We start from the raw sequence: 26,206 nt of genomic DNA, 5'->3' as shown, positions 1-26,206 counted from the left end.
GCCACAACAATGAGAGGCCCGCGTATCACACACAAAAAAAATTTCCCCAATCTTTTCACTTTTTTTTTTTAAGAATTTATTGTACGTGAAATAAAACACATGTCACATACCCTTTACCATCACCATTTTAAATGCACGTTTCTGAGGCATCAGATATATTCACCTTCTCGTGGAGCCATCACCACCATCCCTAGAACTTTTCATCTTGTAAAACCAAAATTCCGCAACCATGAAATTCTCACTCCCCATCCCCTCCCACTGCCCCTGGCAACAACATCCACTTCGGTCCCTGAGTTGTCGACTCCAGAGACCCCATTGGGTGGAATCCTGCAGTGTTTGCTGCAGGGTCATTTTGGAAGAGCTGACTTGCAGTCTGAAGCTCTGCCTGTTTGGACCTAAAGAATCTGCATTTAGGGAGAGAGTGTATGAAGAAGGGGGTATACAAGGGACAAGGGTGTCTGGGGTGACTTTTCACTTTTCTGATGGTCTCCTTTGAAACACAAAAGTTTTACATTTTTATTATGGGATTGTACTGTTCTTTAAATAATATAATTCAATTTAATGTGGCATTTTTGTGTAGCAGACTTAATGAGGTCTGAAAGGCTGCAGAAGTTTCCACTGTAGCAGTAAAAGCAGCCTCAAATTTCACATGGGACATCCCTCCTCTGGGCTCCCTTCAACCAACTTTTGGGTTCCTCCTCCCATTCATTCTCATCCACCCTGTCTCCCATCAACGCTGGATTCCAACCTCTTCTGCAAATCAGAGTGATTTGGGTCTGTCAAGTTCTTGCCACCGAACTTCACCCCAGCTCCATCAGTGCTCAGAAGAAACGAAGGGCTTTCTCTCCCGTCATTTTTATTGTCCTCCTGGTGGGGCTGACAAGCTCTTCAAATACAAGTTTCCTCCTCCTCATACTTCACAAGGATCCTAACAGAGGCCCAGATGGCTGGTGGCCTTGAATTTTCAGGTCCCAGGCTGGTTGAAGACACCTGGCTGTCGCCCTCCTACTGGTCTCCTGCTCGTGACCAAGGTGGGCAACATCCCCACTGGCCTCAGCTCTGGGCAGCACTGTGGGGCCGCTGAAGCTGGGTACCAACCAAAGAAGTGGCTGCTAAGTGACTCCACACATGGGGGGTGGACCTCTCTCAACCAAGGCCATCAGCTGGGCTTTGTAGACAACAGGGAGGGGTTGGTCCCTGGGAACGAGAACATGGCAGAGACACAGAAAAGCCACAAGGCAGAGACACAGAGATGACAGCTGCTGGCCCAGCTCCCTTGCCCAGCAGGGCCACCCCCACCCCCACCCCAGCTTGTTCAAATGCAGATTCATGGCCCCAGCCCCAGAGTGAGCATTCAGAGCGAGGGCATGGAATCTGCATTTTTAAGTTTAGTGGGTCATTCTGTTGTGTAATATTCCAAAAGCATAGTTGCAGAGGCACTGATTTAGATCCTGAATTCCGTGGATAGTGGGCAGGGGGGAGGTTGCAGTGGGGTCAATGAGGTGGCCCAGGTTCCACCCACTCATCACCCAGGAAAGCTGAGGAGCCAGTGGCCCTGGACTGAGAAGGGACCAGTCCACTGTCTTTCCACCAGCATTGAGCTGACGGAGCCAAGCAGTTCAGAAGGAGGTGGCAGAGGCTCAGGTGTGGAGGTGGGGAGAGGCGTTTTAGGAACAGGATGGTGTCCTATTGAACATAGGCATTTCTGGTACCAGCGTGGTGACTAGAAAGAAGGTCCACCCAGAACTTGGGACACTAGTGCTCAGGGGTGGTCTCAGGGCTGGGTTTGGGGTCCCCACGAATATGGCTTGACTGGGACTTCATGGAAGCAGGGCAGGGTGAGAAACATCAGAGCAGCAGGAGGAGAGCCAGCCTGGGGTTCACCGTCCTGGGCAGGCCTGTCCTGTAAAGACCCGAACAGCTTGGGACAGCTGCTGTTGTCAGGCGCGTCCAAGGCTGCAGGGAGTCAGCCGGCTGAGCTCCGGGAAAGGCTAGGTATTCCGGGAAAATAAGAGTCCTGCGGGGTCGAAGCCAGGCCGGAGTCCGGGTTGCCAGGGGAGGGGAAGGAGAGAACTAGGAGGCCAAACAAGTGGGGCATTCAGTGCCAGGGCTAGTCCTGTCACCACCTCTTGATCTTCCCAGGGCTTAACTCCACCCGCATCCGCCCAGGTGCATCCTCGCTGAGCTCCGCCTCCGGGGACAAAGGGCCCGCGGTGGGAGATCTGGTCCCTTCCGTGTGGCGGGCGGTCCCCCCTCAGCGGGAGGCGAAGCCCGCCACCAGCAGGGGCAGAAGGGGCAGCAGGGGGGGCACGGACGGCCGCCCTGCCGCCTGACTGATCTCGCACTGACAGTCGCAGGCTCCTGGCTTAAGGGTCGCTTTGGGGGGTCTGGGGGCAGAGCAGTCCAGAAACTTAGGGCCCATTGGTTGGGGGGAGTCCTGCTCGGCTTTGACGCTACCCTTGGGGAAGCGCCAGTAGTGGGCGCCCTTGAAGAAGTAGGTGTCACCTGCGGGGAGGGAGCAGATGCTTCAGGGGCTGGTCCAGGCCTGCCCCTCCCCCCGTGCAGCTTCTCTCCCGAGGGCTCTCCCAAACCCCGGGACGTCCTCTAGTTCCCCATCCCTCGGCCTCTCCTCGCGGGCGCTCTCTCCCACCTGTGTTGCTGACGGTGACGTCGTCGGGGGCGTGCGGTGCCCCCTCCCAGAGGCTCAGGTCGCGCGGGTAGTCGGGGTCCGGGCGCGCTGCGGCCTCGTCGTACCGCCAGTACCGCCTGCCCCGGATCAGGTAGGTCTTCCCGTTCAGCGGCCAAGAAAACACGGCGTCCACCTCCTCTCCCGGGGGCAGCCCCAGCTCCGTGAGCGGCCGCGCGGCGCCCTCCAGCTGCCGGTCCTGGAACACCCAGAACTGCGGACCTGAGTGGGTGGGGGGGAGGGGCAGTGAGCGGCGCTGCGCATGCCCGGAGCCAGCCACGCCTTGGGCCCCACTCACCGCTGAAGAGAAGGATCCGGCCGTCCGGATGCCGGGCGTAGGCGGCCTGGATGACCTTCACCTGGGCCGGCAGCCCCTCCCAGAAGCGGTGGAGCCGGGCGGGCCGGGGGGACACCAGCTGTCCCGAGGGCTTGACGCGCCAGAACCACGGACCTACGGGGGAAGAAGGGGTGGGCATGTGGGCGTGAGATGAGACGGCAGGAGGTCTCCTCCCCAACCCCCCTGCAGTGTGTGGCTCGAACACAGCGCTAGGTTTCCCCTCCCACCGCAGGTTGGTCAGGTCCATCTGAAAATCAAGGCTGCAGTGGCTCTAGGGTGACCGGCTGATCCAGGGCTTTCCCCTTTTTAGCACTGAAAGTCCTGCGTCCCTGCGAACCTCACAGCCCCGGCGGGCGGGTCACTCTAAGTGGGTAGGAAGCCAACTATATGGGGTCGGGGAGGTCCGAAGTCACTTACCTTTGAAGAAGAAAGTTTCGCCTCGGATGTTGGCGATGGCGTCAAAATGGCCATCACATCGATCAGGAACGGGTTGGGAGGGGCTGGGAAGGAAAAGAGAGGTGAACAGAGAGGGTTGAGGGTCCCTCTCCTTTTACTTAACCTGGACGGCATCCTACAAGGCAGGGATTCTTACCTGCCCATCTCGTGTAGGAGGACCCTGAGGTTAGGGAGCTCACCCAAGGCCTCACAGCAGGAGAGATACTCACCTGTCCGGGGGCAGGGCAGGGGGCGGGGGAGGAGGAGCCAGGGGTTTCCTTGTGGGCTTGTCAAGTGGGGTTTGGGGTGCTTTCCCTGTGGAGAAACCGTTAGAGAGCGGTGAGTCCCCTGACCCTGCTGCAGAGGCTACCCGGCGAGCGCCCCATCGCTCCTTGTACCGTAGAGCTGTTGCAGGCCTTCGAGGTCGTCCTGGGACAGGCGGTACTCGGTGGGGTTGTCCACCGGGCCCTGGTAAAAGGGCCTCATGATGGAGTTGGGCGCTGAGGAGTGGCCCAGGCCCAAGGCGTGGCCAAACTCATGAACAGCCACAGCAAACAGGTCCGTCCCTTCGCCATCTGGGGAGGGAGGGAGAATGGGCTGGAGCTGTGCCCCACCCCCACCCCTAGCACCCCCAGGCCCCGGGGAATGGGGCCTTCTGCTGGGCAGAAACAGCCAGGAGACCCTCAGAGGTGGCCATGGCCTCCTCTACCCGGACACCCGCCCCCACCCCCCCAGCCATTTTATCCTTCCTCTCTGCATTCACTTATTTGGTAAATGTTCTTGAGTAGCCTTGTTTGGCCGTGCTAGATACTGGAGTGCCAGTCTGAAAAGAGCCACAGAGCAGGTTGGGGGAAGAGCAGGAGGAAACAGTGTGAATAGAGGAAGGAGCAGCTTTACACTGACGAAGCCCCTTCCCCCAAAAAGGCAACATACAGAAACATTCTGGGGGAATCAGGAGCCTTAGGGTGTGTGCAGTTCTCTTAAGGGAGCTCCAGCCCTTGGAGTACCCTTCTCACAGCTCCAGTCTGTTGGTAGAGGCCCCCCACCCCTCCGAACCCTTCCCACTCCCACCCATGGGGAATGTTGGTCAGACTCCATGGCCCCACTCCCGCCCCATGGTCTGCCGTCCCGGGTTCACCGCCCCCCCCCCCCCCAGTGCCCACAACCCCTCAGTCCTCTATTTCCCCTCCCCCATCTCCCTCTCCCACAGCCTCCACCCCCACCCCCACCTCCCTGGGGTCCTCGCCTTCCCTCCCCACCACTGAAGACTTCATCCCTCTCAGAACACAAAGCTCCAGCAGGGACTCTCCAACCACAGCCTGCTAGCCCTGGTGCCCAGCCTCTCTGACCACAGAAGCCTCTTCCTTGGGGACACAGCCCAGGTGCCAGGACCGAGCCTCTCCACACTCTCAGCTGCTGGCCAAACCCCAGTGCCTCATCGATTCCTGAGCCAGTGAGAGGCCAAGGAGGGACAGAGACAGCAATAGAGGCAAGCAGCCCCGCCTGGAGGTACGGATTTCCCCAGATGTTGATCTACTTCATGGAAATTTCTAATTAGAGTGAGCAGTGCTGCATGTGGGTTTATTGGAAGTAACCTGGTGAACTGAAAAGCAAATTTCTCTCCACCCCTCAAGGCCACTAGGCGAGAATCTAAGGATGAAATGAGTGAGTCATAAGCAGAGTAGCAAACACTTGTCCCCATTTACTTTTCACAAACCTCTACCTCCTATCCCCATTTTACAAGTGAGGAAACTGAGGCACAGAGAGGTCAAGTTAAATGACAGAGCTGGTACCCTGGCTGTGCTGTCCTGCAGCTCAGCAATGATTTCAGATGTCTTGGTCAAACTCGTAAGTACTGATGAATTCCCATGTTGACTGTGGATTTTCTCACTGCACTGAGTGCTTTTTCTAAGAAATTGGAGGACAGGACGTTTGGTGTCTTAATTGGGTAGATCTTTTTCATATCTCACCACTCCCCCCAACCCCGCCTTGCCTCGCCTTTGGCCGCACCCCTTTCTTGCACCCTTCTCACGCTATTCAGCTGGGGAAATTACACAACCATGCAGATCCAGCCACATGAGACTCCCGGTGCCCATCTCTGGGGGTCCTCAGCACCTCCTCGCATCCTTGCCCACAGCCTCAGCAGGCAGCTCCTTTGCTCTCTCCACTCAGCTTCAATTCCAGACTCATAGGCCCTTCAGCCCGCTACCCAGCCCCAGTCCCAGCTCCCAACTCTTAGATGACAAATGCTGACAAATGCATTTCCTATTTCATCAAGACAGGCCGCTGATGTAATCTGTAACTTCCTATGCATCGGGCACAGCACTTCATCTCCCCCAGCTCACCTCCTGCCTCTTGCCATGCCCTGGGCGGAGGTCCTTGCCTTGCTCACCTCCTCCAGGACAAGGACAATGCCCCACCCATCCGTTCATCACTGCATTCATGCATGCATGCATCCAGCTGTCCATCCATCCATCCGTGTGTCCGTTCATCCATCCATTTATCCATCCATTAATCCATGATCCATGCACCCATCCCCCACCCCTTTCTTTCTATTGGCTCATCCACTGTCCCTGAGTGCTCAAGACTCCCTCATCCTAAGACACCCCCTGGACCTGTCTGCCCCCGATCCATATCCCTTCTCCCTCCCCAACAAGTTCTCTGGTCAGTGGTCTGAACTCAGCCTTCAATTCCTCAGCTTCTCTCACGCCTCTGTAGTCTAGATTCTCCCGCCACCCACCAAGCCTATGGGCACTAAGGTCACTTTTTCCCCAGAGGGCCAGATCCAGGCATAAATAACTTACTGGATGATTTGCTGCCCTGCTCACTCCTGTCCACTTCCTCCTTTGCTTTTGTTCTTGGTCACCTTTCAGCCTGTTTTTTTTGTTTTTTTTTTTTTGTGGTACGCGGGCCTCTCAGTGTTGTGGCCTTTCCCATTGTGGAGCACAGGCTCCGGACGCACAGGCTCAGCGGCCATGGCTCACAGGCCCAGCCACTCCACGGCATGTGGGATCTTCCCAGACCAGGGCACGAACCCGTGTCCCCTGCGTCAGCAGGTGGACTCTCAACCACTGCGCCACCAGGGGAGCCCTCAGCCTGGTTTTTCTCCATTTCCTTTCATTCCTCCTTCCCTGCCACCCTCCTCTTAATTGTGGGACGCCCCACAGCTCTGAACTTGATCGTCACATTCTACATTCTCCTGGAACCTTACCCCCAAGTACTGCCAACTCTCAAATCTGCCACCAGACCCAGCTCATAGCAGCTGGCAGTGAACAGCCTGCTCTGTGCTGAGAGCTGTAGGTGAATTATTCGTCTAATCTGCAAGCCCATGGGACCAGTACATACTATTATTATCCCCACTTCTCAGATGAGGAAACTGAGCACATTGAGGTCAAGTAACTGATACACGCAGCAGGCAGAAGAACCCTGGCTCGAGTTCCACTTCAACCCGGAGATCTTAAATGCTGCATTACACAGCCTCCCTATGGTGGATTTGTCTATCTATGTGATCTGCACCTCACCCAAATCCTCTACAGAGCCTGTGTGCCCATCCTCCGGCCACCCCCTTCCCCAGGAAATGGCTCTCCCTCCTGGCCCAGCCTCCCCTTCCCTGAGCAGTCTGCAGCCAGTGGCTGATCGATGTGGGGAGCAGGGGGCTGGAAGAGCTGGGCCCCCTTCCTCCAAGCAGAACCAGCCCTGTGGCATCATTTATGCTCCAGTGTTCCCTGTGGGGTCAGACTCCTGTCCAGCTGAGACCACATCCTTGCTTAGCTTCTTTCCCCAGTCCTCTCCTGCTTCCCTTTCCCCTGAGAACATGCCCCCAAAAACTGCTTGCACAAGAATTTTCCTCTCAAGCTCCAGTTCTGGGGAACCTGACCTAAGTTGGAGGAATCCAAATTCTAGTGCAAGATACCCGACCACTAACACACCACCTGCACTGACCAGCCAACCAGCACTGCAGGCACACGTCCCAACCTGAGCTCACCCCTGCCTTCCCGAGTCTGCTCCTCCTCCTCCCCCACTTCCCACCTGCATTAACAGGACATCATCCTCCAGGGGCCTTGAGCCAGAAACCTGGCTGGTACCCAACCATCCTCACCCCCCTTCACCCCTAGAACCCAGTCGGATCCCAATCTTTGCCCATCCTGACTAGACTCCCCTCAGAGCTGCCCACTGCCCTCTGCCCCCACTCCCATCCCCTCCACCATCTCCCACCTGGACCCCAAGATAGCTTCCTGCCTCCCTGTCCCTATCTTGCCCCCAACGGCAGCCAGTGGTATTTCTAGAATGCAAAACCTTCCACAGTTCCCACTGCCTTCAGAATCCTATCATCCAGACCCCACCATGTGCTGTCTAAGACCCCTCGTGGTGTGAGACCTGCCCTCCAGCCTCTGTAGTCCCCTCCCAACACCATATTTTTGCCTTCCAGCCCCAAATGTCCCAGACCCTTTCTCCCCACAGTGCTCCCACCCCTGACTCCCCTGGCCTCAGAGAGCTCACTGGCTTGTGCTTTCTTATGTGTCCCCTCTCCCCCACCCCGACCCCCCACCCCTGCCCTGCATACGCCGGGAGAGTGGGACCTCAGGCACTAGTTGGCACTCAGTATATATGTGTGGAACAAACAAAGTCACCACTTCCAGGAAGTCCCCAGCACTCAAGAGCTTTGGATCAGCCTTCCTTTGAGCACCCCCAGGCTTGAGGACATCCTCTGTTGTGATTCCCCATGGTTGTGTCACCATGTGTAGCAACTGCCAGTTACTCTTCTGACTCAGCTGCTGGCAGAGCTGTGTTTTTGCCCCTTTAAGTCCTCAGCCCTGCCTTGGAGCTGAGCATCTAACAGGACTCTGTGATGGGCAATTTTCTGTGTTAACTCGGCCAGACTATGGCGCCCCGGTGCTTGATCAAACACCAGTCTAGATATTGTTGTGGAGGTTATTTTATAGACATGGATAATGTCTATATTCAATTGACAGTAAGTAGAGCAGATCACCCTCCATAGCGTGGGTGGGCCTCGTCTAATCACTTAAGGCATTAAGAATGAAAACTGAGGTTTCCTGGAGAAGAAGGAATTCTGCCTCAAAGACTGCAACATAGAAATCCTGCCTGGGTTTCCAGCTGGCTTGTTCTGCAAATACCAGACTCAGAAGTGCACCACCAAGTCACCTGAATTTCCAGCTTGCAGGCCTGCCCTACAGATTTTGGGCTTACCAGCCTCTGCAATCCTATGAGCCAATTCCTTAACACACACACACACACATCCAACTGATTCTATTTCTCTGGAGAAGCCCAACTGATACAGCCTCCGTAAATAAAGGTAATTTAAACTTAATTCTTAAGGACAGACAGATCTGGGGAGAGGATCTCTCAGAAGAGGGGAGAGTGTACCTTTTGACCCAAAAGTCCAGGTCTCCTCATCATCGAAGTGAGTGTCCCCAGAGATGGAGTGCTCCCCAGGGAAGAAGGCATGGGCGAGGGTGCCCCCCTGCCCGTCAAAGGGGTAACTGTCCTGGTGATAGGCCCGGGCAAAGTCGATGAGGATATCAGGCTCCATCGGGCCCTGAGAACCCACTTCCTGGAATTCAAGGCCTGACTCAACACCCCAAGTGGTCAAGGCATGGTGCATGAGGGTCCGCACTGTCTCCTGGCTCAGCACTGAGCCCTGGGGGAAGGAGTTTACCCTGGAAAGAGAAGGGGCGAGTGAGGGGGGCCAAGGAGAGAGAAGGCAGCCACTCACTCGAAGCTGGGTCAGGCAGGCCCAGGGTGGGAGAGGGCGCCAGGACCTACCTCCACGTCAGGGTTCGCTTCTTCCACACGCTGCCACTCAGAGCATACCGGCGGCGCCGCCTGACCAGCCCCGCCGCCCCCAGCACATCAGGCAGGGAGCAGCGGGGCTTATGCATGGCGGCCACTGTCACAGGGTCTGGGGGAGAGGTTGTGGCAGAGGGGGGTCACCAGTAGGCACCAGCTCACTTTCTCCATGGGGAAACTGAGTCTCATAGCACTTCAAACACTTGCCCAAGAAGGCCCCACATCTTCGATTGGAACCCAGGCCATCTAATTCTGGAAGCTAGCTCATACCAGACTATGACACTGCCCTTCTGGGTAGTATCACTCTCTGCACGGCCCTGCATGGACTCAAGAGTCTCAGGCCAGGATCTGGGCATCCTGCTTCCCTGAGCCCTGGCCGCTGGCCTCTAGAGAAAGGAACCCTGGGGGTGCAGTGAGAACTACTCTCTTGGAGGCTGGAACCCCTGGGAAGTTGCCCATACCTCACACACTAGCTCCCAAGTCCCCATCACATCCAGATAAAGTTGAAAGTCCTCAGGCCAGCTGGGTCTCTGGTCTGTGGCAAGCCCCTCCTAGGTCAGATCTCCTGGAATCCCCTTTACCAGCTTGGCTCCATCCCCAGCCGTCCCCTCACTCCAAGTGAAGGTTGAGGTGAAAAAGAGCAATTGAGGGCTTCCCTGGTGGCGCAGTGGTTGAGAGTCTGCCTGCCGATGCAGGCGACACGGGTTCGTGCCCTGGTCCGGGAAGATCCCACATGCCGCAGAGCGGCTAGGCCCGTGAGCCATGGCCGCTGAGGCTGCGCGTCCGGAGCCTGTGCTCCGCAACGGGAGAGGCCACAACAGTGAGAGGCCCGCGTACCGAGAAAAAAAAAAAAAAAAAAAAAAAAGCAATTGAGCACATCCTGTTGCCCAAAGGGTCCTACCTCCCCTCGTAGCTTGGCAGGACCCCTCCACCTCTCTCTTCATTTAACCCAACAGATGAGCCTCTCAGCTCTACCTCCAAAATATACACCCTGGATTCAGCTGTGTCTCATCACATTGTTGCCTGAACACTACGTGCCTCCTTCCTGGTCTGGGTGCTCCCCACCCTCCATTCTCCAGCAATAAGCAGAGGAAGCTTAAAATTGCAAATCACCAAAAAAAAAAAAAAAAAATTGCAAATCACATCAAGTTGCCTCTCTCCCTCAAACCCGCTCAGGGTTTCTTATCACACTTGAAATCAAACCAAAACACCTTTCACGGCCCCTGATCAGGCTCTTATTTAGCTCATCAGTCCTCCTTTCATTACAGGCATGCAAGCCAGTGTCTGCCACAGGGCCTTTGCACTTGCCTGGGACACTCTTTTCCCACATCTTCCCATGGCTGTTTCCTCCTCTTTGTGTCCTACGAATTCTTCAAGTCATATGAGATCCTCCCAACTCATATGACATCTTTCAGAGGGGCCTGCCCTGCCCAGACCAGCTCCCTGAATACCATTAGCATTTTATTTTCATCAGAATGCTCACCACTATCTGAAATTAGTTTGCATATTTCTGTTCTTGATCTGTGTGTGTCTCCCTCTAGAATGTTAGCTCCGAGAGAGCAGGGACCTCATTTACCTTGTTCACTATACCAGTGGAGCCTGAAATGACCTCACATGTCATTTATCAAGAAGAGATTCCTGATAAACACTTACTGAAAGAGGAGTATCTTAGAACCTCCGAGTTGGGACCTGAGGTCAGCATTTCATAGCGCCCGTGATTCAGATACACGGGAGGTTTAGAAACTGCGGTTGGTTGGGTGGGCAACAACGGTCAGGCTGGGTGCGGAGGCTGGGCTGGGGGAGGGGATGGGGGCCACATACCCAGGACGCCTGTCTCCGGCAGACCCGCAAACCTCTGCATGACCTTGATCGCATCCCGCAGCTTTGCAGGGCTCTGCAGCTGGGCCTGGGCAGGGTGAGGTGGCGGCAGGTAGCCATAGCGGGTCAGCCAGTCCTAGACCAGAGGAGGGAACAGGGGAAGCAGGAAAGGTCGAAGAGATGGGACTTTCCCTTCCCACCACCATCCTGGAAGCCCCACCTCTCACCAGACATGGATAGTCCAGAGTCCTCAGACCCGGGTACTGGCCTGCTCCCCATCTCAAGGTACAGGCCCTCCAGCCCTGGGCTTGCCCTTGTTCATCTGTTCCCAAGAGTCCCCACCTCCCGACCATAGCCCCTTTCCAGATTTCCAAATTCGGGCCCCGAACCTCCTGACGGATCCAATAATTCGGGTCCCCTGTCTCCATCCCCGGTCACTCTTTGGACACTTGAACCGCCCCCAGCTTCCTCTGAACCCGGGAGTCCAGGCCCCGGCTTCCCTCTCCCAGACTCCTGCAGGTCCAGGAGCCCGCGAACCCCGGCACTCACCACGCCCAGGCTCACGTCCTGCGCGGAGGGCTCCCGGGCGCGCGCGGGTGGCGGCAGCAGCGGAAGCAACAGCGCCAGGAGCCGGAGCATAGCGCGGTCCTGCCCTGGCAGCCGGCGGAGCTCGAGGGGACCTGACCCGCGCCGCCCTGGGGATCCGGGGATGGAGATCAGGGGCCCAGATTGGCTCAGGGGACCCGGCGCGGGATACGAGGAGTGGGTGAGGGGATGGGGGACCGCTCGGGGATCCGGGACCCTGGGAGGCACGATGCGGGGGGTACAGGGGCGTCCAGCGGAGGGCCGGCAGAGTTGAGAGGGTGCGGGAAGGGGGTGGAAGCTCGGGCTCCGGGTCCGCGACGGCCACCTCTCGGGGATGCGGGCCGGTCCTGTCCGCGCCGACGGCTCCTCCTTCGGAGTGGAGCGGCGGGCCCGGCGGGGAGGGGCGGGTCAGGCGCAACCCACTAGGCGAAGACGGCGCAGCAGGGGAAAGGGCCGAATCTTCGGTCTTCCAGCGAGACGAGGCGGGCCGGGTGGTGACGCAGGACCCCTCCTGGACCCAGAACCTCTCCTCCGAGCGCTACACAGATCGCGGGGCGCGGCCCCAGCCCCGCCCGCAAGTTTCTCTTCCCAGATCCCGGCTCCGGTGGGACTCTCCGGAGCGCCGCTCGCTTCTGCTTTCTCAGATCCTCGAAGCCGGGCCCGGGGGAGGGGCGGCTCGGGGTCCTCCCCTTCCCCCAGGCGCCCTTCCCGGAGACCCCAGGACGCTCGGCCGGCCAAGCGCAGGGGGGATTTCCGGGCGGCGGGAGGCTGGGCCGCTTCCCCCTCCGCGGGGCCCTGGCACGCCCCCCGCCCCTCTCCGCCCGCAGTCCCCGTGTGCGCGCGTGCGGCAGCCTGTGGCCACCGAATTCATTCCCCCAATCACGTGGGCTGCGCGGGTCTCTGCTTCCTACGCGGTGGTCCTAGCAACTCTAGATCCCAGACCCGGGGGCTACTTCGGGGCAGGTACTAGGCATTTAAAAATCCAGTAACATGCTCGCAGGAGCTGGAGCGCCGGCCCCGGGCCGGGAGCGCCGGGCGGAGGAGGGGTGAATAGGAGGAGATCCCGGAGGCACAGCCGCCCCTCGCGCCCCCCGGGGAGCCGGGTGCTGGGAGGCCGAGCAGCTGGAGAAGGATGAGGATGAAGGTGGGGGTGGACTTCCTGGCGAGGGCGGCTGAGTGAAAGAGCTCAGTCTGTGGCGCAAGCAGGGCAGCCACAGGACCCCATGTGTGTTTTAAACAAAATAAATAGTGAGCAGGATTAGCAAGCTAGAGATGCAAACTAAAACACTGAGATCCTGTGCTGATCCGCTGGGGCTGCCATAACAAACTACCACAGACCAGGTGGCCTGAACAACGAGAGAAATTTATTTCCTGACAGTTCTGGAGGCCGGAAGTCCAAGATCAAGGTGCAGGCAACGTCGATTTTTCCAGGCTTCTCTTCTCACCTTGCAGGTGGTTGTTTTGTCCCTGTGTCCTCACGTGGTCTTTCCTCTGTGCCCACGCAGCCTTGGTGTCTCTTTGCGGTCTATATCCCTCTTCTCATAAAGACACCAATCACATTGGATGAGGGCCCACCCTAATGGCCTCATTTTACCTTAATCACTTCTTTAAAGGCCTATCTCCAAATCCCCACATTTTGACTGGGGATTAGGACTTCAACATACAAATTTAGGGACACTGGTTCAGTCCATAATGGATCCCGTATGCAATAAAAACGTCCACTCCTTCTCCTGGTGTTTCTCCTTTGCTCTCACACACTACCACACTCACAATGTTTAACATCTGACACCAGATGTGTGGGGTTTTTCCTCACATCGGGCAATTCTCTGTGACACCAGCTGGGTGTCCTACGATTCTTCAATTCTGATAGTAACCAGAGTTATTGAAGACCCCACAGGTTAAGGGTTCAGTCCCACGAGACTGCCCCCTATTTCAGATGCCAATCACAAGTAGGAGGTCTCCAGGTCACCCCAGGTTCTGCCAAGTTGGCTACAAATCAGAGGTTCCCATGACTTCCCCCTACTTGGACTTGATAATCTTTGCTAGAACAACTCACAGAACTGGGGGAAACACTTACTTACATTTACCAGCTTTTTATGTAATAAAAAAACAGGATAAGGAATATAGATGAACAGCCAGATGAAGAGATACATCGGGCAAGGTCTGGAAGGGTCCCCAGCCCAGGAGCTTTTGTCCCCGTGGAGTTGGAGTGCGCCACCCTCCTGGCATGTAGATGTGTTCACCAACCCAGAAGCTCTCTGAACCTCATACTTTGGGGATTTTTATGGAGGCTCATCACGTAGGCATGATTAATTATTAACAATATCCAGCCCCTCTTCCCTCCCTGGAGCATGAGAGGTGGGGCTGAAAGTTCCAAGCTTCAGGTGACCAGCCCCCATCCAGGAGCTATCGAGAAGCCCACCCAGAGTCACCTCATTAGAACAAAAGACACCCCTATCACCCAGGAAATTCTGATGGATTTAGGAGCCTTGGGTCGGAAACTGGGGACAGAGACCAAATATTAGAACAAAAGATGCTCCTAGTACTCTTATCACTTAGGAAATCACAAGGGTTTTAGGAATTCTGTTCCAGGAACCAAGGGCAGAAACCAAAAGACATATTTTCTATTATTTCGCAGCCCACCCCCTTGTCTAGCCATGGAACCTTTACAGCAAAACAATATGCAACTTGAAAGATACTGGCATGTTACAGAATCCCATGCCGTCAGCAATCACTCCAGTCCATCATCATATCACATGGAAGTGTCTGCCAGGGTGAAGCCGCTTAGGGTCTCGAGTTTCCGTCTGATCTTGTCAGGTTCCAAAAGCAGGAGTGGTTTTGGCACATATGGCTTCACCCTTCCAGGCATCTGGTATAATCGAGCTAACAGAGAATATCATCTCTTGCTCTGAGCCTCTTTCAAGGTGTTAATGTAATACTGGATTTCCTTCATGACATAATTCATTTATCCATTACTTTACCCTTAGCTACTGTTCCTCCTTCTCTACATTGACACCCAAATGCTTCCACCTTTGGAAGGGATGTTAGGTTCGGCCACTGTGCTGGTCCAGATTGCAGGCAGCTATACTAGTCTAGTCGGTGCCTCCCCCTCGGTCCACAGAGGTTGAGGTCACACAGGTGCAGAACTGGTGGGCTATCTTTACCAGCATCACTATAGCTGCATTCACTGTCAATGCCAATTTTGTCAGAGGAGGTGAAGGCACATCCTGCCCCATCAGTCCCGTAGGAATTCTGACATAAGGTTTGAAGTATAGTTGCAATCTCTTATTTAGGAATCATCACTGTTTGGGGCACTTGTATTTGCAGCCCTGGTCATGGAACCAGGTAGGAAGAAAAAAAGTTGTGATGATGTGGGGAAGAAAGAAAGAGAAAAAAAATGAGTTGTTATATGAGCATCCTCCTCCCTTGGGATAAACTACATAGTCTTACCAGCATTCCTCCCCACCCTGTCTTCCCCAGATCCACCAGAAAAACAGAGACATCTACCCAGTGGGGACACTCCTTTGGCCGCACTCACACCTGTGTTACACAGGGAGGAGTATAAGCCAGCTCTTTAATTGTCCCATTTTAAACAACTAATGCTTTAACTGCTTGCTCCAATTCTCTACCAAACTAGTACTCTGGACATTATGGGCTATAAAGTGGGGTCCTTGGTCTGAAGAAATGATGATCGGCCACCCAAATTGTCACAATATCTTCTGTTCCAGTTCTTTTATATTATTCTGAGCATTTGCATCTACCACCAGCTAAGCAAAGCCCAGTCCAGAATCGGTGTCTATTCCCGGCAGGACCCATCTGTACCCCTCAGGGATACCAGCATTAGTCTCACTTGCCAGTTAGGATCCAGGCCTTCCCCCCAGGGAATCTGCCACATAACTATCTCCATTCTCTGTCTCTTGCTTGTTGACAAAACAGCTCTTATTGGCATTTCGTGCCTCAGGGGGTACAAGAGGACCATGTCCAGATTCAGCCCAACTCGGCATTGCTGTAGGGACCCCGTGTCCATTTACCTCATGGGCCCAGGTGGCAGCCACCTTAAGGGAACACATAGGAATCTCTGCTTATTAAGTTGGAAGGGGGTTCCAAGGATGGACATTGACGTGCCATGTGCTACTTTCAAGCACCCCTCAAATTTCCATAGTTATTTCCACGGGGCTGTGTCCCATATGGGCATCATTTTATTTATTTATTTTTAATTATTATAATTATTTTTTGGCCACGCTGTGCTGCATGTGGGATCTTTGTTCCCCGACCAGGGATCAAACCAGTGTCCCCTGCAGTGGAAGTGCAGAGTCCTAACCATTAGACCATCAGGGAATTCCCTAGGTATCCCTTTAACAGGCCAGGTTTCCGTTGCCCTCCTGCCTGACCGTGAGTCTGTAGAAACCAAAACATAGGGAATTTCACCACTGCCAATTCTCCCATCATGGCTAGGAAAACAGCTTGCAGTTCAGCCCACCAGACTGATCTGTTTTCACATTCTTTGATCACAGTGGTGGCTTTCCAAAGAGGAGGTTGTCTGTTCACCTTGGAACTGCTGTCCACAAACCAAGCATCTTCTTTTTTTTTTTTTTTTCCAAGCATCTTCTTGTTGGTCAGTCGAGAGCTGTTAATAGGGCACTCACTGTCCAAGTGGTGGAATCCAGAGCTGCTCACACAGATCTGGATTCAGTCCTCAGAGAAGAGAGGCTCCCTCCTCGTGACGGTCTCCCCAGGCAGCACCATCTTGTGAAAACCATTTCCATCTTATGATGGAACTCTTCTGGGTTCTGCCATCCCCATTAGAGCATTTCTCTGACATCACCCTAGACGTAATGGGTATTTCAGGTTTTAAGATCATTTTATGTCCTTCAGTTATGGGGTAGCTTCAATTAATGTCTGAAAACAAGATAGTAAATAACCCTGGAAACTCTCCAGTTGAAAGTCCCAGTAGTCATCGCTGGGGGGTGCTCACAGGCTTTTGCCTTAAGCCCCAGTCTACAATCCACATAGGTCTACCGCACACAGACTCTGTCCCTGCCAGCACCCCACCTTCTATTCAACGCTGTGTAGAGTCGGGCAATCTTACTGGTTCCTGTTCAACACGTCCAAGTAACCTTGCTTGAAGGGAGGATTTGCACACCTTCTGTTTCACAGTACTAGTTAGGGAAACATTCCCCAGTCAGATACAGTGTCAATCCCTGTAATTGCACTCAGGTAAAAGAGGCACTTCACAGAAAGTCTGATGGAGTATTCCAATTAGTAGAATTCCAGTTAGTAGAACTTTTACCTTAATTCAATCGACCCTTACATTCCTAGAAGTGGCCTCCGCTGGGACTCCATCTACAGGTTTGGAGTTTACAATACCAGGTAGGGGAAATATTCCCAGCAGGACATAATATCCATTCCCATAAAACAATAGGTAAAGGAGACACAGCTTCTTTACATAAAGGTTGTTTAAACATTCCAACTTCCATAGTCTCATGAACTCTTGCACTTCTAGTTCTGTTTTCTCAATCTAATTGCCACCAAGTCAGGGCTTCACCAACAGGTTTTGGTACCACAATGAGTGGTGAGTGGGGCTCCTGTGTCAAGGAGTCCTGGGAAGTTCCCTTCTTCACTCCCCGACTGTTTCACCCACTGTTGTGCAAAAGGCTTTGGATTGGAGAAGATTCTGGGAAGATGGTGGAGTAGGAAGCACCAGAAATCTGTCTCCCCACCTGGACAACAATTGCACTGGCAGAATCTGTCTGATGGAACTATTCGGGAAGCCTGAAGGCTTACAACTTCCAGGGGAAGGCTTGGACAGTAAATGGCCATCAATTTCAGCTCTCAGTTCAGTAGTAGCTGCCCATCCCCCACCTGGAGAACTTGCAGGAAGGAAGGTGAGCAAAAAAGGACCCTGTCCTCTGAAGATGGGGGATCTGGGCTCTGACGGCTGAGACTGATCAATGCTTCTGATCAGGGAGCTGTAGACCGAGGGGCGGCAGCCATTCTTGTGGCAGCTCCCCTGCTGCTGCAGCCCCCGCCCATCTGGCTGAAGTAAATGCCAGGGGATTTAAAGGCCCCGGACCCCTTTATAACCCCTTTCTTTTTTTTTTAAATTAATTTTTATTGGAGTATAGTTGCTTTACAATGTTGTGTTAGTTTCTACTGTACAACAGAGTGAATCTATACGTATACATATATCCCCTCTTTTTTGGATTTCCTTCCCATTTAGGTCACCACAGAGCATTGAGTATTAATCCCCATCTTTTTTTTTTTTTTTTTTTTTTTTTTTGGGTACGTGGGCCTCTCACTCTTGTGGCCTCTCCTGTTGCGGAGCACAGGCTTCGGACGCGCAGGCTCAGCGGCCATGGTTCACAGGCCTAGCCGCTCCGCGGCATGTGGGATCTTCCCGGACCGGGGCACGAACCCGTGTCCCTTGTATCGGCAGGCGGACTCTTAACCACTGCGCCACCTGGGAAGCCCTAATCCCCATCTTTTAACGATTTTCCCCTTTCAGGAGTCAGACATTAAAGACTAGAATATTAAAACAAAACAAAACAAAAAACCTGCATCTATGGGGAAAATTAGCAAGTGACCGCGTATGCCCAAGGAAAGGCTCAGAAAAGACCTAAGAACACATTAAGTTCACACCTCAGTCACAGAGACAGCCTACAACATTCCAAAGAAAAAAAAAAGCCCCCAAACAACAACAAAAAACAGCAAACCCTGGGGAGGGGGAGAATCTGACTTCCAGAGTTACCACATTATTAGATTTAAATGTCCCAGTGTTCAACAAAAAATCACAAGGCACACAAAGAAACAGGAAATATGGCCAGTTCAAAGGAAAAAAAAATCAACAGAAACTGTCCTTGAAAAGACTTAATGGCAGGCAACTACTACAGGATTCCACTCATTTGAGGTACTTAGAGTACTGAAACTCACAGAGACAGAAAGTACAGTGGTGACTGCCAGGGGCCAAGGGTGGGGAGAAGGGGTAGTTTGTGTTTAATGGGGACAGAGTTTCAGTTTTACAAGCTGAAAGAAGTTATGGGGATGACGGTGGTGATTTCTGCCCAGCATTGTGACTGCATGTAATGCCGCCAACCTGTACACTTAAAAATGGTTAAGATAGGGCTTCCCTGGTGGCGCAGTGGTTGAGAGTCCGCCTGCCGATGCAGGGGACACGGGTTTGTGCCCTGGACCGGGAAGATCCCACGTGCCGCGGAGCGGCTGGGCCCGTGAGCCATGGCCGCTGAGCCTGCGCGTCGGGAGCCTGTGCTCCGCAATGGGAGAGGCCACAACAGTGAAAGGCCTGCGTACCGCAAAAAAAGAAAAAAAGGTTAAGATAGTAAATTTTATATATGTGTATTTTACCACAATAAGAAAAAAAAGTTAATATGGAAAACAAAAAAAAGAAGGCAGACAAAAAAATAGATCATGCTATATGATTCCAGTTATATTTAGCAAATGCAAACCAAACTAGAGGGATAGAAAGCAGATCAGTGGTTGCTTGGGTGGGGTTAGGGGGAGGCAGAAGGGAGGAATTGAAACCGAGCAGAACACTGCGGTACCCCCGCCTCCCCCCAAGTACAAAGGCCCTTCCAATGTCCCCTGCCTCTTGTATGTAGAAAAGCTGAAGTCTCCCAAGCCTCCCTGAGTCACAAAAGAGCAGGCTCAAGCAGTTAATGATCAGGACAATAGAGTCATAGAATCTTTCAGTGTCTGATGCACATTCTTGAGTTGCTTTACAGATACTGTAACTGTCCCCCAGAGGGAAAAAGCATGATGACCAGACTGCAGCCATGACATAAGCTGCTCCATTTTGAGCAGTACTGACTCTTTGGCTAGCACAATTCCAAATAATGGCCTCAAGAGAATGTGGTTAACACTATTGCTCATAATAATCTGTATCTTTGTGGGCGTCAAAATAATTGTAGCTCGCTAGGCCCGTATATGTAAGTGGGCAACTAAAATTGTCAGCAAAGAGATGTTATAGAAGCATGTCAATATCTTCCACTCTAAGACTACGACACCCTATGTCAGCAGGAAGAAGTTACAGAAGATGGACCTTCGCCCCTAATCCCTTAGAAATGGAGTGATGTCTGACAATGGGGATCTGTAAGCAGCTTTTTGCAGGAAAGAGCTTTTTGCAGGAAAGAGCTCTTTGCAGGAAAGAGCTCTCTGCAGGAGGTCCCTTTTGTCTTGTCACTTTAGCAAAGCCATATTGTAACTAACCTCCGGCCCAAGCACACCTTTCTAATCTTTTGATCACACAATACTTAGCCTAACCTGATTCTTTCCTTAGATCAAAAAAATAGAAATGAAGAATAAGGAATTAACAGATGACTAGATCTTTTTCCTAGCTTCCCCTTCAGTAATCTCGTGAAGAAACTGTGTGAACAAGGTGGCATCTAAAGAAAGATCACAAGGAGTCGACAAGGCTGCACCCAACGGGAGATGGTGATGATTCTGACCCCCTATCTCAGTGATTAACTGAGGGGACTTCCCCGGTGGCACAGTGGTTAAGACTCCACTCTTCCAATGAACTCAGATCCTACTAGCCAGCGAGGTGCGGTCAAAGAAAAAGAAACTGACAGTCAGTGATTAACTGAAATTACCTCCCCTTTAAAAACTTTCATGGCCAAGCAGAATCTCCAGAGCTGGTTCTGGGACTTGAGTCCGACTTCTCCCCAGGTTGCTAGTCCCCTAATTTTTTTTGTTTTTTGGCCATGCTACGCATCATGCGGGATGTGGGATCCCGGATCCCAACCAGTGATTGAACCCGTGCTCCCTGCAATGGAAGCATGGAGTCTTAACCACTGGACCACCAAGGAAGTCCTTCTTTCCTCGCGTTTTCCTCTTTGTTTCATTCCTATCAATATTCGTTTTATTCACCTTATTTCTTAATAACCCTTTAAAAATGTTCACCCTGCCAAGACCTGTCTCTTGTCTCTTGATTCTCTCCTCTGCCTTTCCCCATTTTCTTTTTTTTTTTTAAATAACTAAATTTATTTATTTATTTTTGGCTGCGTTGGGTCTTTGTTGCTGGGCTTTCTCTAGTTGCAGCGAGGGAGGGCTACTCTTCATGGTGGTGGATTCTCTTGTGGAACACAGGCTCTAGGCGTGTGCGGGCTCAGTAGTTGTGGCTCGCAGGCTCTAGAGCACAGGCTCAGTGGTTGTGGCGCGCGGATTTAGTTGCTCCGCGGCATGTGGGATCTTCCTGGACCAGGGCTCACACCCATGTCCCCTGAATTGGCAGGTGGATTCTTAACCACTGTGCCACCAAGGAAGTCCCCCCATTTTCTTGTTAATTAACCTAATTTTTTTTCTTTAGTAAGACCCATGGGGGGGAGCTGGGACCGCAGATTTATAAGGCTTCCTGAACTGTCCTTCAGTTTTGCAGCAGTCAGGTTATGTGGGGTACCCATGCAAAAGGGCCACCCCCCAACCAGAGGGTGGTCGGGGTAAGGGGCATATTTTGTGGGCGAATATTCAAGTCATTTTAAAGCCAGCCCCAGGTGGCTAGCATACAGAGTTGTCAGCCACTTCATCTGCAGTGTTCCACTTGGCATTTATGGGGCGAGATGGATAGTTCTCCTTCTCAGGGTAATCAGACCTTACTGTGGCTTTTATTCAGTCTACCAGGCTGGCTGTTCCCTCGGGAATAACCTCCTGTGGGTCTGGATCACTTATAACCATCTGTGATTCTTTCATACTGAGCTGTGGGTCCTGAACAACCCAGACATGCCCTTCCACTCTGCAGACTCAAAACCAAAGAACAGCCCCTAAGCTAGTTACTCTCACAATCCATTTCAAGAAAGTGATGATACTGATCCACGAAATGAAAAAAACCCTCCACACTGTCCCCCTGTTTTCAGCAGTTTCTTGGTTTTGCCCTTCCCCCACCTTGACTACCTTCCTGGTGACCTGAGGTCTCAGAGGTACTTATGGTTGTCCCTGCACGACTTTTCCCTCAGTGGGTGGCATTAGGCTAGTGGCCAAAGCTCAGACTCACCAAAATCTGATCAGTATCAAGGTTCCACCCAGCACTCTCTTTTAATTTCATTTTAGCTATTACCAATAACAATAAACAATTGAATCGTTTGCCGTTTTCTTATTAGTTTTCATTTCCTTCTGCCTCAATTGAACCAACTCCCTGGGAGTTGGGTCCATCCCTAAATTCCATTGCCAGCTTTTACCTTTAGTACCTGAATACAGCACAGCTGCTTCTCCAGGCCATGGATGACCACGTGGCCACCAGGAATCAAAATCTCCGCATCCCCTGCCCTTTTATCCTTTCTCTTCCCAAGCCACATGCTTCCATGAGTTCTAGGAAATCCCACTTCACTGACACCAACTTAATGAAAACCTCACTTCTCCTGGCATCCCTATTTACAAGGATTTCAGGAGCTTTGTACCAGGAACTGAGGGCAGAGACCAATATATATTTTTTCTATTATCTCACACCATGTTTGTCATCGGATTGGCAAAAATTAAAAAGTCTGATGATGCCAAGCATTAGCTAGCTACGGGCTAGATGAAACTCACACTCTGCCGATAGGAGTGTGCGTCCTGGTTGCTCCGTGATGGGATCAAACCCTCCACACAAAATTTGGTTCAGAGGTGAAGACTGATGAGGTCACACATAGCCAGAGAGTAGGATAAGATTGATGACTCACATAATGAGGCTTCCTGGGAGGAGCAGGGCAGGTTCCCAAGCAGGTCAGAAATGGCTTGAGAGAGTGAGGAGGGGCTTTCACTGTGGTTAGGGGGTGAGGCTGGATTGAGGGCCCCTCCACACTGGTCAGGGCTTTCCTGAATTCAATTTCCTGCCTGTGCAAGGGAGCAAGCATCAGGGCCTTCTTATCAGCTTGCCCAGATGTGGGACACAAGAGGGAAGAGGGAAGCCTGAGGCTTTCAGGCTATCAGCAAACATCAGAAATGGAGTTGGACTTCTGATTACAGAGTGTAAATTCATATCTACCCTTTGGAAACCGGTTGGGCGATATTTAATAAAACTGAAGAGTATAACCTCTGTGGTAGGTAAAAGATGGCTGCAAATTCTTCTCTACACCTCCTGTGGGGAGGTGGAATCCACTCCTTTCCCCTGGAACCTGGGCTGACTCAGTGCCTTACCTGACCAGTAGCATGCTGTAGAAGTGATGGTTCTGGGAACTTCTGAGTCTTAAGAAGCCTGGCAGCTTCTGCCCAGGCTTCTTGGAACCTCGTTCTTGGGGAAGTCGGCTGCCACGTGAGGAGTCTGGGATAGCCTCGCTGGGAGGAAATCCAGGCAGACGCGTGCAGAGGCTGCGTGAAGAAAGAAACGCTATCTCGTCCCAGCTGACCCAGCCAGCCAGCCCAGGCGCCAGACTTGGGAGCGGAGAAACCATCTGACGACTCTAGCCCCGGCCACCATCTTACCTGCAACTGCATGAGATCCCGGCAGAGCCCAGCCAACCCTCAAAACTGTGAGAGAGAAAACCAAATTGCTGGGCTTCCCTGGTGGCACAGTGGTTAAGAATCCGCCTGTCAATGCAGGGGACACGGCTTCAAGCCCTGGTCCGGGAAGATCCCACATGAAGCCTGTGCTACACAACTACTGAGCCTGTGTGCCTAGAGCCTGTGCTTTGCAACAAGAGAAGCCACCACGATGAGAAGTCCACGCACTGCACCGCAATGAAGAGGAGCCCCCACTAGCCACAACTAGAGAAAGCCCGCATGCAGCAATGAAGACCCAACGCAGCCAAAAATAAATTTTAAAAAAGTTCTAAAGAATAATTAAAAAAAAAAAACTTGCTGTTCCAAACCTCTAAATGGTGGGATAGTTATTACCCAGCAAGAGATCACTAGAACACCTCCCCCCACTGATTTTACTTCTAGAATGATGACAGCATAAAATTTCCATCCAAGTGTCCATGGAGATCTACGTACAAGGATGTGCATTAGAACGTTGTTTATAATGTTGAAGAAGTGCCAGAAGACTAAGTGTTCCTTGATAGGAGAGTGGAGAAACAAATCGGGGCATAAACATTGGATGAAATACCTTACAGCTGTTAAGAACAAACTAAATGTAAATACATTATCCTGGATAAGTCTGAGAAACATTTTGGAAAACAGCTGCTTGTATTCTTCCCCCCAAATTCAATATCCCGAAAGACACATAAGAAGGCAAGGGGAGTGGGACTTCCCTGGTGGTCCAGTGAGTAAGACTCCATGCTCCCAATGCAGGGGGCCTGGGCTCAATCCCTGGTCAGAGAACTAGATCCCGCATGCATGCCACAACAGAAGATCCTGTGGGCCACAACTAAGACCCGGCACAGCCAAAATAAATAAATAAATATTAAAAAAAAGAAAAAAAAAGAAGGCAAGGGGAGTATTTCAGATGAAAGGGGTCTAAAGAGAAATGTTCAGTCAATCACATGTGATAATGGTACATGATTATGTAGAGGGATATCTGCGTCCTCAGAGATGCAAGGTGAAGTGGCCAATGCTTTAGTAAAATGTGTGCGAGTGTGTGTCGTGTAAGAGAGCGAGAAAGCAAATGTGGCAAAATGTCCACCATTGGGAGCTTAAGTGGAGGGTATTCATTGTGTTATTTCAGCAACTTTCCTTTAGATTTGAAACTTCTCAACCCTATTGATTCCACTGATATGTATGACATGGATGAATCGCAGCAGCATTACGCTGGGTCAAAGCAGCCAGGAGCAGGGACTTCCCTAGCGGTCCTGTGGTTAGGACTTGGTGCTTTCACTGCCACGACTCCATTCAGAGAGCAATCTGGAAGAGGCAAAGTAAAGCAGATCAGTGGTTTCCAGGGGATAAGACCTGCGGAAGGAGCACGGGGAGCTCCGGGTGATGGACCATGGAGCTGGGAGAGCAGTGTGGGAGAGATGCCCGTCAGGGTCTCAAGGAGGAGCCAACACTGCCCACACCTTGATTTCAGGCTTCTGGCCCCCAGAACTATGAAACAATACATTTCTGTTTTTTGAGCCATAAATTTGTTATGGCAGCCCTAGGCAATGAATACCTACCAATAAAGTCAATTTTTTTTTTAAGTTGGGAAAAAACTTGGAAATATCAGGCTAAATGAAAAAAAGCAAGTTACAGAACAATGTATTCAGTGCAAAACATTTTATAGGAAAGTTTTAAATGCCCCAAACAATACTACTTATTGTTCATGGACTCTGTATCTGTCGTAAAAGCCCAGAGGCGCCTTGGTCTGGAAGTGCGCCATTCCCTGGGTTGCCTCACTGGAGGGGGTGGGGCATTCTGCTGGCTTCCGCCACCCAGCAAAGGCTGCCCAAGTCCTTGTGAAGTCTGTGGAGGTTTCCCCAGGGAGGAGACACCAGGACTCACCAGGTGGTTAGGAAGGGGGGGGAGAGCATTCAGGGCCGAGCCAGAGCTTGGAGGCTCCAGGAAGCTGGCTTGCTTGGGGGGTGGCTGGAGACCAGAGGGCTGGGTTATTATCATCCCTGCTCTTATCTGGACATGTCCCAGCATCCCTAGGGCTTCTCTGGGGCCACTCTGTCGCTCTTATCCATCTTCACCTGTGATCAGCAGGGAGGCTGGGGAGAGGGGAGCTGGGGGACAGGGGAGGGGCTGGAGGCCAGGACTCAGGTCCAGCAGGGAGGCTGGAGGCCAGATTCAAATGTCCAAAGAATGACTGGGGCTGGGAACCAGGCAAGCTGGGATGAGAGGTCGGCCATGCAGCCACAGACAAATCACTTTGCCTCCCTGAGCTGGTAACCTGTCTGTGAATGGCAATGACTTAATAGGGTTGCTGTGAGGATGAAATGCATTGTAATACGTATGGTGTCATTTCTTAGGGCCCTGCTGAGGATCACAAGCAGAGCCTAAGCGCTGGTACTTCACCCTCATTGAATTCTCAGAACTCCATAAGCTAGGAACTGTGATCGCCTCTGTTTTACAGATGGGGAAACTGAGGGCTGCAGAGGCCAGTCAGCTGAATGACACAGGTACACACAGCTGACATGTGGCCAAACTGGAATTTGGACTGAAGCCATGTGATGCCAGCACCCGAGAGCCAAGCTCTTTTGCTGTTTGTTTTATTGGTGCCTTTCTGGTTTATAGGTCTACACCTCCTCCAACTTCCTGGGTGGACTGTGAACCTCCTTTGGGAGGTTGAGCACTTCATCTTGAGCACTTCATCTCCAGGTGAGCCCACCCCCTGCCTGGCAGGAGGGGGGCTCAGGGAGTGGAGTGTGGGTGCATTACACCTGGGGCCCCGGGTGGTCCTGGTATTTGGAGGGAGTTAGGTGGCAGCACCGAGGCAAGGCTGGGGTGTCTCCAGCCCTCTGAAGTCTGCCAGGCTGTCCCACAGGTTCTGTGGGAGAATGTAGTAGCCTTGCCAGGCAAGGCAGCCCACAGACCCCTTTGCAATGTAACTGGTACCCCTGCTCTGTGCTGGCAGGAAACCTTGTCCCAGCCCTGGACATAGTAGTCCCAGCCCCTGAACCACCCCTCCAAGGAATCCTTGCATCCATTTCCCCACAAATCAGGAGTCCCAGCTCCCATCTTCCTCCTGTTTT

General features: G+C 52.5%; 1 protein-coding gene across 10 annotated transcripts; it reads right to left on the bottom strand.

Annotated features, from left to right (window-relative positions):
* Nucleotides 1-839: 839 nt before the first annotated feature.
* On the bottom strand, nt 840-13,538 carry MMP25 (matrix metallopeptidase 25). 10 transcript variants are annotated; one of them, XM_032603998.1, is made up of 11 exons: nt 11,995-13,529; nt 11,634-11,779; nt 11,088-11,220; nt 9,243-9,378; nt 8,844-9,136; nt 3,857-4,033; nt 3,689-3,773; nt 3,441-3,523; nt 2,985-3,137; nt 2,651-2,885; nt 840-2,017 (listed from the first exon to the last, which is right to left on the bottom strand). In XM_032603998.1, exons 2-11 carry the CDS (start codon nt 11,721-11,723, stop codon nt 1,849-1,851), a joined length of 1,554 nt encoding a protein of 517 aa, XP_032459889.1. In that variant the 5' UTR covers nt 11,724-11,779; nt 11,995-13,529; the 3' UTR covers nt 840-1,848. The 10 variants fall into 10 exon arrangements, with proteins under 10 accessions (XP_032459889.1, XP_032459891.1, XP_032459893.1 ...); XM_032604000.1 differs by having other exon boundaries at nt 840-2,073; nt 2,651-2,908; nt 11,995-13,524; XM_032604002.1 differs by having other exon boundaries at nt 1,845-2,073; nt 11,995-13,538.
* Nucleotides 13,539-26,206: the final 12,668 nt, after the last annotated feature.

The sequence above is a fragment of the Phocoena sinus genome, chromosome 15, assembly GCF_008692025.1.
Source record: "Phocoena sinus isolate mPhoSin1 chromosome 15, mPhoSin1.pri, whole genome shotgun sequence".
Classification (NCBI taxonomy): Eukaryota; Metazoa; Chordata; class Mammalia; order Artiodactyla; family Phocoenidae; genus Phocoena; species Phocoena sinus.
This window is presented reverse-complemented; position numbering and strand designations above follow the sequence as displayed.